Raw genomic sequence first — 12,265 nt, forward strand, 5'->3', positions numbered from 1 at the left:
CAGATTTAGATACACACAACATATATTTAGTTTATCACCTCTCCAATACAGCAATACACACCCCACAACTAGACCACCCATAAACAATCATTTCAGAAAGCCAATGGATCTCGCCGGAAAAATGGCCGAGTTAGCCGCCGGCAGGAAGTTCCCGATGAGAGCAAAGCCGTGCGACACTTGTAAAATTAACGCGGCGGTGCTGTTCTGCCGCACGGACTCAACGTACATGTGCATGGACTGCGACTCGAGAATTCACGGTAATAATAGTTACGAGCGCGTGTGGATGTGCGAGGTGTGTGAGCACGCGCCGTCTAGTGTCACGTGTAAGGCAGACGCTGCAGCTCTCTGTGTCATGTGTGACTGGGACATTCATTCGGCCAATCCGCTCGCGCGGAGGCACGAGCGGGTCCCGGTGACTCCGTTCTATCATGCTGCAGTTGGGGTCGTGAAATCGACCGCAACTGCAATACTAGAGATTCCTCCTATTGAATCTGAATCGAATATGATTGGTTACAAAAATTGTAACAAAAATTTGTGTCATGGTCACGAGGAGACTAAGTTGTCAGCGGATGTGCAGGCTGACATGAAATCGATTGAATTTTTATTTTCGGATCCCGATAATTTATTGGAATTCGGATATCCGGCTCCGAATGATGTGGTTCCTTTGTATGGACACCATAGTACTGGCGCTGATAGTGTTGTTCCGGTTCAGATTAGCACTAAGCCAGCACCGCAATCATCTTCGGTTATGGGATCTGTTGACAATCCTTTCGAGATTGATTTTACAACTTCGAATATAAGTTCGTTCAACAACAGCTTCGCAGCTCCTTCTGTCAGCCAAAATGTAACGAATCTCTTCTCTACTTTGATAAATTTATGTCAAACTGCTTAATTAAAGTACATACTTGTGTAGATATGTTATTACGTTGCTGAATTTGGTTAAGAAACTCGAGAGGGTTGTGTTAAAAGAATTGCGATATCATGTTGTGTTTAAATATTTGAGCGAGTCTGTATCCGAGATTAAGCGGATATTATGATTAATAAGTGCGAGATGTTAATATTTCAGATTTCATCGGATGTCGGAATTGTACCAGACGGAAGTATGTCAGATACATCATATCCATTTGTTCTTCAAATGAAAAACAATGTTAACACGAATACCCCTTATAATGGGACTGCTCAAGCATCTGTTGAGATGGATAGAAAAGCTAGAGTAATGAGGTACAGAGAAAAGAGGAAAAACAGGAAATTCGAGAAGACGATACGATACGCTTCTCGCAAGGCGTACGCCGAGACGAGGCCACGAATCAAGGGCCGATTTGCGAAGCGGACGGAAAATACTGAGGATGTTGATCGGTGGTTCACTTCTGTTCCTGCGACCACAAATTTCATCAACAATTCGGGGTTTGGGGTAGTTCCGTCATTTTAACACCAAGATGAAAATGTGTTGTTAAGAATAATTATTTTACTGACTAGAATGAAATAGTAATAATTACAATGTTTTTACTCGTAGTTTTTGTACGTCAACTTCGATTTGTAGTACGTGTAAGTAAGAACTTTGCAATGCGGCTTCGCTTTATAAAAGTCCAATTACCTTTACTAAAGGACTTGACTTTAAGAGCATGACAATACCGAAATCTGTCATATGCAAGAGTTTATTTATAGAATAAGATTTAAGAACACTGCATTTCAAAGATGACGATGATGTATATTTGTGTTAAATCACAATTGTTTCGTTAAATCTATGTAATATAGAGCTACAGCAGCTCAAGATCAATCACAATGTAAAAATAAGTGGAGATAACATGATATGGTAATTTAATGCCAATAATATATAACTCAGAACATAATTGAAAATCCTGATTTAATATCATAGATTAATTTAAAGTTTTATTTAAATACTCAAAGGTTTTGATATACTTTTCAAAATATATTTATATTTCTTTCTTTTTCTTGCCGAAATATATCTTTGTTTTTCAAATGAAAAGAAATTCCATAAAAGCGTACACACGCTACGCGAGCTTATGTATACGAAAGTCTTATTTGTATTTTGTAACAAGATATGGAGGTTGTTTCGCTTAATTCGGAAAAGGTTTGTGACTTTGTTCACAAGCGCTGTCCGGTTGGTTTGACTTTCTAAATTTAGGATTTTTCTTCATCGTTTATGTAAAGTTTATCATTTTTATTTTTTTAAGTAAAGTTACTAATATCATATTTTTCCTTACAAAATAATTTTAAATACAAAATTTACCATGTCATACAATACTTAAAAAATTTTCACTAAATCAATACCCTTTATTAATAAGCGAAACCACATTTCGGTGGAACATCGGTACCAAAAATACCAAAATTTAGTCACTTTCATATTGATTAGGATTTTATAATCATTATTATACTACTACAAAAGACTTCCATATTGAACAAAATTTTATCATTAAAGACTTCGATATTTATTAGGACAATGAAAGACTTCTGTATTGATTAGAATTTTATTATTAAAGACTTCAATATTGATTAGGACAATGCTATATAAAGTTTTTATTTAATAACAATAATCATTATAGAATTATGAAAAGATTTTCATATTGTTAGGATTTTATAATTACTATTATACATTTTTAGGATTTTATAATTATTACTCCCTCCGTCCTATTTTAATTGACACTTATTCTTTTTTGGGACGTCCCAAGAAGAATGAACCTATTATACTTACTATTTTTGAACACTACTTTTCACTATTACACCCACTACTTCTTCTACTATCTCTATTCTATAATAATATAAACACTATTACACCCACTACTTTCCTCCACTATCTCAAATCTATTATTAAAATTTTGACGGGTCCCATCACTTTACCAACTTTTCAATTAAGTTAATTTCTTCTACTACTTTTTTCTTAATCTCCGTGAAAGTCAAAGCATATCAATCTTTTTGGGACGGAGGGAGTATTACTATATTGATTCAGATTTTATTATTAAAAATTTCAATATTGGTTAAGATTTTATAATTATTATTTAATTCTATAAAATGACTCCTATAGTATTTAGGATTTTGTAATATAACATTTATCGTATCCGCACAGTTAAATAGCTAACAATTTAACTTATGAAGCAGTTCTATAAAATTCATATCAAAATTTAACTATCATCATATTATTTTTTTATTTAACAATTATAACAATTATCTCACTAATGTAAAATTTATATCAAAATTTGGCTATCATCATATTATTTTTTATTTAAAAATTATAACAATTATCTCACTAATAAAAATATATTATCAACAAAATTATTTGTTTAATTTTTTAAAAGTCAAATAATTTAATATACGGAACAACTCTGTAAATCTTTTATTATACTTGAGAGTTCAAATAAGGAGTTCATATTGATATTAATATCATATTGTATATAGTTTTTATCAATAAGCGGAATCGATATCATCAAAATACTAAATATCAAAGTATCAAAATTTGGTTAGTATCAAATAATTTGTAATTATTATTATTATTATTATTATTATTATTATTATTATTATTATTATTATTATTATTATTATTATTATTATTATTATTATTGTAATCATATAACTATGAGAATACTTTCATGTATGATCAGAATTTTTGTAATATAATGATTATCACACGAACAAATTACAGTCAACAAAGCTACTCATTTTAAATTTTAAAACTCAAATAATTTATTTTATAAAAAACTTTAAGTTGGTTATCATCATATAATTTTTTTATTCAGCAATAATAATAATTATAGTATTATAGATTTTATAATAAAATAATATCCTACCAATAGAATAATAACGTCGTCAGCGAAATTATTCGTTTTAATTTTCAAAACTCATACAATTTAATTTACGAAACAAATCTATAAAATTTTTATCATGTTTCAGAATTAAAATAAACAAGATTCAATATTGATACCAAAGTACCAAAAAACTTGGTCATATATTTTTTAGTAATAATTATTATCATTCAGTGCTCTTCAGAAGATTGCGATAAAGACGAATAAGGCGGTGGTAACACTGACTTGACAAATACAAACTCAAAGAAAATGAGGCCATTGTCCATATTTCAACATATAATAAAAGAACAATACACAAGACATACACCAAAATATTTGATATCAAATTAGTTTTGAAAAGTTAATTAACTTTGTTAAACTACAATATTAGTTTATCAAACAACTACAACACCACGGTTAGATCTACAAAAACTCCAACTAGAATTATATATAATGGTTGCCTATAAAATGAATAAAATAATTGTGACTTAAAATTTTGAATTTTAATTCAAGATTAACGACACTATAAACGAACTTATATGTGTTGATCTTGAATATTATTTTAACAATTTAAAAATCATCAAACAACATAGGAATTTTACTAAAATAAAACATACTGATATAGTTAAGTTCCATAAAATCCGCATTTAAGCCGTAATAAGTACCAATCATAATATTTTAGTTTAGTCATAAATAATATCTTTAATTATTCAAATTTTATACATAATTTACCATCTTTAAGTAGTTTTAAATATAATTATCAATTAATCATTAACATCTTTTAACATTAACAATCATTAAGATCATTATTCTACTTATGAGTTATATTTTAGAACATATATAGTATTTAGTGATTTATAAAATAATTGTTTTATCTTTTGATTGCAACAATTATATTGTAGAACATAACCTGCAAATTGAAACGAGTAGATTATATTTAAATAATTTTGGACTTCAATACTCTTATTTTATGGACTCCATAGAACAAGAACCCATATTGTTATGATATAAATTTAAAATAGGATCAAATTTTAATATATAGAAAATCTTATATTAAATAACAATAATTCAAATATCATTTAAAAACAATAATTTAAAAGGTGAATGCCCTTTTTATCATTTTTGCAAGTCATCCCGTCCAAAATAACAGTTTTTGGAAAAACTTCCCAGAATAACATGTTATATACGCATTAAAATTATGCGTGCCCACACCACGCATTCTTGCCATGCGCAACTACAAACCACGCATCCATGATATGCATGTTGATGCTATCCCCGTGTGATATTTTACGGTACTTTTCTTATTACATACACATGTAAATGCATTGCACATGTTTCTTTCAAGTTTCAGACATTAACCTTGACTCTTCTCCCGATTCCTTATCAGTAATATACATGTAAATATTTCTTCCTTTTTTTTCAACTTTAACACTAAATAATATTACACCATATTAGGGTTTTTTTAATTTAAGGATATTGTAAATTATGCAACTAAGTTTGAATTGTGAATTTGTGATGAAACAAGATATGCAAGTTTTCTAATCGTCGTTGAATCTCTAGGTACGGGCATTTATATTTAATTACATGTACAAATATTTCAGTATTAAAAGATAGATGTGGTCATGTGGAGAGAGATATGTTAATTACAGAGAGATGAGAGTATGTAAAGAGAGTCCGAGAGTCATGAATATGTGAGTTATCAATTTGCTTGACCATCAGATGGGGTACATATATAGTAAATGGGACACGCATGTAGGGACTGCGCATATGAATGGTTAAAATGGGCACTTTGAATGATAATTGCTATTCTGGGCACGTATGTCTATTAATTGTGATATTAAGGTCATTTTCTCTAATTTAAATAGGTATGATAAAAATATGATAATGTAATTAAAAAAAAGACACTATTCTTTCAATAAATGGCAAATTTTAAAATTTTAGTCAAACCCGTGCTTGGCACGGGTTATCAACTAGTAATTTATAAAAAGAAATAAAATAATAAACTAATAAACAGTCGTAATTTTAAAATAACAAATGCAGTGATAATAAACCAGCGGAGGCAACGCCAAACATACTCATATTAGCCCGCAAGGGTTGGTTCATCTGGTTAGAGAGGGGACATGTATCCTCTTAGTCACAGGTTCGACTCCCGAAGGGAGCAGAATTGTGATTATGCCTCCTTGATCAGAGTCTGTCGCGCTTCAGTGCGGTTTACCTTGGTTCACGTAGTTTGCAGGCTATTGCGTGAGCTCATGGGTTTACCCAGTGCGCACCTGAAGGGTAGCGACCGCGAGTTCCTATGTTAAAAAATAAAAAAAAACATACTCATATTATACCTAATTAAATGCCAAACATGGTTAGAATATACCTAGTTCCAATGAGTACATCACCGGCTATAACCTAATACTCCCTCCGTCCCTAAATACTTTTCTCATTTCTCTTTATCACGTTTGCCAATATACATTTTTGATCATTAATATCTTTTATTTTATATTAGTATTAAATATAAAACCTTCACCGTATTAAAGTACTCAAAAATACGAATCCAACAAGATCACTCATGACTATATTTTATCTTATAGATTAGACGTAAATTAGTAATTTGTCTCGTGTTATGAACAGTGCCGGCATTTCAAACGGAAAACGTTTTTAGGGACGGAGGGAGTATCACGTTTATCTACTTCATTTTTATATAACCTAATATCACGTTTATCTACTTCATTTTTATTGGAAAATTGATGTTAAAATTGAATCACAAAATTTAGTAACATTTGAAGTTAACATATTCAATTTAAGATGGACTTTTGTTAAATTCAAGAAAATCAAATGTAGAACTTTTCATTTAACTTTCATGGAAAAAATTAATTAAAGATTCTTATTATTTCCCAATAATAAATACCTAATGGTTGTCAATTTGAAATTAGTATAAAATTTGTATTGAGTAAAGACGAGGATATTACTCGATTTTTTTTCTAAATAAGACTAGTAAAATATGATGGATGAAGTACAATACTTTTAAATCTCACAGATATTTCATTATAATTTTCAAAATTCGTGTAAATTAATAATATTGAAACTATGACATCATTGGACCACATAGTGAAAAGGAAAAATATTATCGGAGTTTTTTACAAACATTAAAGTATAACATTGACGAATTAGAATCCCTAGTTTTTCTTTTTCTCTTTTCTCTCTAGCCTCTCTATTTTCATCTCCGACGGGGCTTCCATCGGTTTTCCGGTGGAAAGCCCCAAATCTTTCCGTTTGATTGCTAGTTTTTTATTGTTCTTGCTTTTTCATTGATTTCCTCAATAAATCTCCCTTTTCGGGAAAGGTTTTTTAGATCTAAATCACCAAAACTTTTGATTTTCGTTCTTATTCGTTTCCAGAGGCCTTTTTGGATTTGTGAGTGGATCGATTATCTCTTAAGCGTTGTGTGCAGATCTAATTGTTTTAGTTTGTTTTGGTTATAGTTTGATTTCTCTCCCTAGTGAGAGTGTGTGCTTTTCTCTCCTTCTTTTGTGAGAGTGGTTTGGATTCATCGATAAAAGCTTTTTGGGAATTGCATTTGTGGTCGATAGCTCAAACGGAGTTTTTGAAAAAGATGGTGAACACAGAGCAAGGATCTATACATGTACCATCGTCAATTTCAACATCGCTTATTTGTCTCATCTTGGGTATGAAGACAGGCATGTTAATTTTTTCTATGTTTGTTCGACTCGATCATTCTTGTAGATGCCGTATGGCTATTATTTATTGAATTCTCTCATTTTCTTCAAAAAAAAACATTGACGAATTTATAAATCTGTCTAATATATCTCCTAAATCCTACTAACTTAATTTTTTTAAGAATTATCCTACACCCCATTTTCGAAACAAATAGAACACACTATAGACAAGATTTTCTGTTTGTTAAATTAGCTTCTGCCGGTCATATCCTCAATAGATCAAAATTATTATTAGTATCTTAATTATTACGAAGATGAAAAACAACAAAATTAACTTTAAGCTCAATTAAAGTGGACCAAAGAGTGATACCCATGATGTGTGTCACGTGGTTGTGTTTAGGTTGGGTGGTCCAAGCTTCACGTTCGTCTAAGCCCAAGACCATTTGTTCATGGAAAGTTTTGTCGGATTAATGGTCCTACTATCTTCGCAAATTATTAAAGGCCAGCTTTATGCTCCACTTGCATGATATTTTCGATTTTGCTTTCGCTTCAATGTGACATATTTTATTAATATGAGCATATTTTCTGAAAAATTTATATATTTTTCAAATTTTGTAAGAATATTGTTATAAAATTAAGAATGATAAAAACATGCCCAACTTTTTTTTAGAAAAAACAAGTGTCTCCATATACTAAATCAATCCGTGGATACGTATCTATCTGTATATATACTAGAGGAGATCGTTGCATGCCAAACATAACTTCTCATTAAATCAATCTAAACTGGACAAATTAGTTCCGAACCAAATAAGAGTACGCGACACGAAAATACTAACACGAAAAATTAGTGTATGTGTTTCAATTTTTACTTGAAGTTGAACACTAATATTTATAAACATGAAAACATACGGTGAATTTTAGTGTCGAATATGAGTTTTATTTTACATACATGAAATTACAGAAAGATATACGATATAAAAATTTGTACATTAATTGATAAGCAAATATAAAAATTTATTACATATTTTTAAATTAATAGATAAAAAATATATTTTTGTTAAATTTTATTATTAGATTTATACTAAATATACATAAACGTACAAAATATTTTTTGAAACAGATATGAATTTGGAATTAAATACAGGAATTCTAAACTGGTCCAATATCTGTTTCATTTTTAAGTACAGTGAAAACGAAAACAGACGACTGAGGGGACACAATTTTTTTAATCTCAAAACTTCACAACTCTTGGCCGTATCATGCAACTGTCCGCAAGTCTGAGTTCTTGTTAGTTGTTGCGCCACATAACGCATAGTAGGTCGTGACCCAGGTACATAGAGTGTACAACCTAGCAATGCATTAAGAACCATTTTCACTTCCTCTGCTATTTTGTCTGTTGGAGGTGGAAGCCGGTTGTCAAGTGTCACATCCTTCATGCTCAAGTCCTGATCATTGGACAAAGTCGAAAGGAGCTCCGCAGGATGTCTTCCCATCATTACCTCCAATCCCACGACTCGGAAGCTATAAACATCAGATTTTGTTGTGACAAACATACTAAGGGATAGTTCTACTCACTTCTACACATGAAACAAACATGCATTCAAAAATCATAGAGATAAAAGTACAGTTGCGTGTGGATTAATATGAGATGAAAAAGATGTACCTGGTGCCATGTAGCCATAAGACCCTGCGGGATTAGTCCAGTTTGATGAGTCTGTACTCAAAATTCTTGCAGAGTTGCAGTGCCAGAATCTGAGAGCTGCGACTCCAGTTCTGACTCGAGCAAAATGTTATTCAGTGATACGTCCCTGTGCACAATAGGTGGAGAGCAGTCATGATGCAAGTAAGAAAGTGCATGAGCCAATCCTTTAACAATTTTCACTCTTGTATCCCAATTTAAAGCAGACGCTGCCTCAGGACTTTACAATAACTTGCTCAAGCTACCTCTCTCGACAAATTCATATGCCAAGTAAAGGGAATTGTCTATGGAACAGAATCCATGGAGTTTGATAATATTGTGGTGCCTAACTTCTGTCAGTGTTTGAGTTTCATTCTCAAAGCTCCATTCGATTAATTGTTGTAGCCTTGCTAGAGTCTGTTATATTCAGCCTTTTTACTGCAACAATCTCACCATTAAACAGTTTGGCCTTGTACACAGTTCCAAATCCTCCTCTTCCAATGCAGTACCTTTCACTGAAATCTTCAGTGGCTCTCACGATATTCCTAAATGTAAACCTCCCTTCTCTTTCCCAAATCAGTGACTTAGAGTTCTTGGAATTGGTCGCCTCTAAATCATGTTTCTTGAATATTTTTTTTTACCTATTAACCATCCAACAATAATAATAGTCCCAGAAACTAAGAGGCTGACCCCGGCAACACTGCCACCAGTGATTAATTTCATACTGGAATTAGATGACTTGAAAGACAAAGCCGGAGATGGGGACAATCCTTTAGAGTCTCCACACAGAAATGGGTTTCCATTAAAAATCTTTCTTCGTAACCAATCTTCTCATTTATGTTCAACCTCTTCTGGAACCCTTCTTGAACGAATCTATTTGGACCTACGCCGAGGTATTGTATTGACGGTACTTTTTCCACTTTGTGTGGGAACGAGGGTACAGGGCCAGACAAGTTATTGTAAGATAAATCAATAGTTTCCAAACTAATCATCCCGGTAGATAATGAGGAGGAAATTTTACCTGAGAGCTGATGGTGCGAAATATTTAAATTCTCCAAAACTTTCAGTTTTGCCAAATTAGAAGGAATGGTGCCTGAAAGTGAATTGCTACTCAGGTCCAAAGTAATTTGCGATTGAACCAAATTGCCAAGTTCAGATTGTATCTCTTCTGAAAAACTGTTCAGGCTCAATGTGCTCTCACAATTCCCAAGATCTTTCGGTATGCTTCCCTTCAATTTGTTTGTAGACAAATCAAAGTAGTTGAGCTTTGATAATTTGCCTAAACTCTTGGGGATGTCTCCAGTCAAATGATTACTACTCAAGTTGAGTTTCAACAACTGGTTCAAATTTCCCATTTCATTCGGACCTGTCAACTCATTCGGTTCCAGCTGCAAAACTCGCAAATTCTGTAAGTTTCCAAGCTCAGCTGGGATGGCACCTGAAATTTTGTTCTGTGACATTTCCATGTTTGTGAGACTTTCATTCTTTCCCCACTGGGAGGAGAGTTCAGCGGTAAACTTATTGCCGCTCAGAGATGAAAACAAGATATATATGGATGAAAAGTGAAAACCAAATGCCTCAGAAACATTTCCAGAGAACTGGTTTTTATCAAGGCGGACTCTACTCAATTTGGAGCAGTTTCCCAGGCATGGCGGTAAAACCCCTGAAAAATTGTTTGCAGTTACTGTAATCCATGCAAGGGTTAAACTACTGCACAATCCTTCTGGCAATTTACCAGAGAACCTGTTGGAGGAAAAATTCACAGTGGACAGATGGAGATTCTTTTTTCCCAAGTCCTTTGGAAGGCTACCAGAAAACCTGTTATTATGAAGATGAATTAAGTTCAAGTGACTTAATTCTGCAATTGAATCAGGCACCACTCCATCAAATTGGCTGTTTTGGAGATCGAGAATTTCCAGTTGTGCTAAGTTTCCTATCTCAGGTGGAACAGTTCCACTAAGATTATTGAAGTGCAAGTGTAAGACCACCAATTTGGTGAGCTTTCCTATTTTTGCTGGAATTGAACCTTCTAGATAGCTTTCTGACAAGTCTAACTCTAGAAGCTCTTTCAAATTGCCAATGTATGTGAGATTTGTCAATGTACCAATTTCAGGAGGAATAATACCCGTAAAGGTATTATTTTTTATGTATAGTTCTGTTAACTGAGACCAGTTACTGATAAAATGTGGTGAGAGCTCACCAGAGAGAAAATTTTCTGATACGTCGAGTTAAGAAAATTGTGTAAGATTTGAAAACGAAAAAGGTAACGGCCCAGTAAGAGAATTCACAGCTAGAGCCAAGAAGGTGAGCTTGGTGCACAAGCCAAGCTCAGGAGGAATACTAGAGTTCAAATAAATTTCTTTGAGATCAGGAGTTTGAAGCTGCCTAAGCTGACTTATTGAAGAAGGAATTGGCCCTGTGAAGTTATTCTTTCCTAGGCGAAGTTCTTCTAGCTTGAAAAGCTTGGAAATATTTTTTGGCAGTGAACCTGTCAACTCATTCCTCGACAAATCAAGAAAAGCTAAGTTCCTTAAATCTATCACAAAATTTAAATGGAAATCCAGAAGCAAGCTCATTGTAGTATAATTTTAGGTATGTCAAAATTGCCATATCCGAAAACATAGACCAGTTTGGACTAGCCAAATAGTTTGACCCCAAGTCTAAATGTTGTAGCTTCTGAAGATGACTAATTTGGTAAGGAATGGTACCATTTATATCATTTTCATAAAAGCTCAAGTATTGAAGTTCTGCCAGATCTCCAATCCCTCCTGGTATAAAATCTGATAACAGGTTGTGACTCATGTCCAAGGAAGTGAGGTTCCGAAATGAACTGAAACTGAAGTAAGAAAGTGTTCCATTATGTTTTTGACCAGAAAAATTGAGATTCGAAACTGTCCCTGCAGAATTGCAGGTAATGCCAGTCCAGTTACAAAGGTTTTCGAGATTGCTTGAGGGCCAAGAACTGAGAGAAGCAGATGGTAATAAACTGCTCTTCCATTTGACAAGAGCTTCTGCCTCAGTTCTTGGTGATGATTTTAGAATTTGTGGAACTACTGAGATGAAAAGAACATGCAGCAGTAGAAAAACAAGTGGACTGTGAAGTAATGCCATTAGTGTTAGTT

The 12,265-nt window shown here is 32.9% G+C and overlaps 2 protein-coding genes across 2 annotated transcripts; one reads left to right on the plus strand and one right to left on the minus strand.

The window, feature by feature from the left end:
* LOC108210932 (zinc finger protein CONSTANS-LIKE 5) lies at positions 1–1,604 on the plus strand. The gene is made up of 2 exons (XM_017382396.2): positions 1–844; positions 1,067–1,604. The coding sequence occupies exons 1-2, from the start codon at positions 104–106 to the stop codon at positions 1,427–1,429; spliced, it is 1,104 nt and encodes a 367-aa protein (XP_017237885.1). The 5' UTR covers positions 1–103; the 3' UTR covers positions 1,430–1,604.
* A 7,915-nt stretch (positions 1,605–9,519) lies between these two features.
* On the minus strand, positions 9,520–12,254 carry LOC108213500 (MDIS1-interacting receptor like kinase 2). Its single transcript, XM_064089792.1, has 4 exons — positions 11,852–12,254; positions 11,432–11,679; positions 9,869–11,305; positions 9,520–9,765 (listed from the first exon to the last, which is right to left on the minus strand). The coding sequence occupies exons 1-4, from the start codon at positions 12,252–12,254 to the stop codon at positions 9,520–9,522; spliced, it is 2,334 nt and encodes a 777-aa protein (XP_063945862.1).
* Positions 12,255–12,265: the final 11 nt, after the last annotated feature.

The sequence above is a fragment of the Daucus carota genome, chromosome 3, assembly GCF_001625215.2.
Source record: "Daucus carota subsp. sativus chromosome 3, DH1 v3.0, whole genome shotgun sequence".
Taxonomy (NCBI): domain Eukaryota; kingdom Viridiplantae; phylum Streptophyta; class Magnoliopsida; order Apiales; family Apiaceae; genus Daucus; species Daucus carota.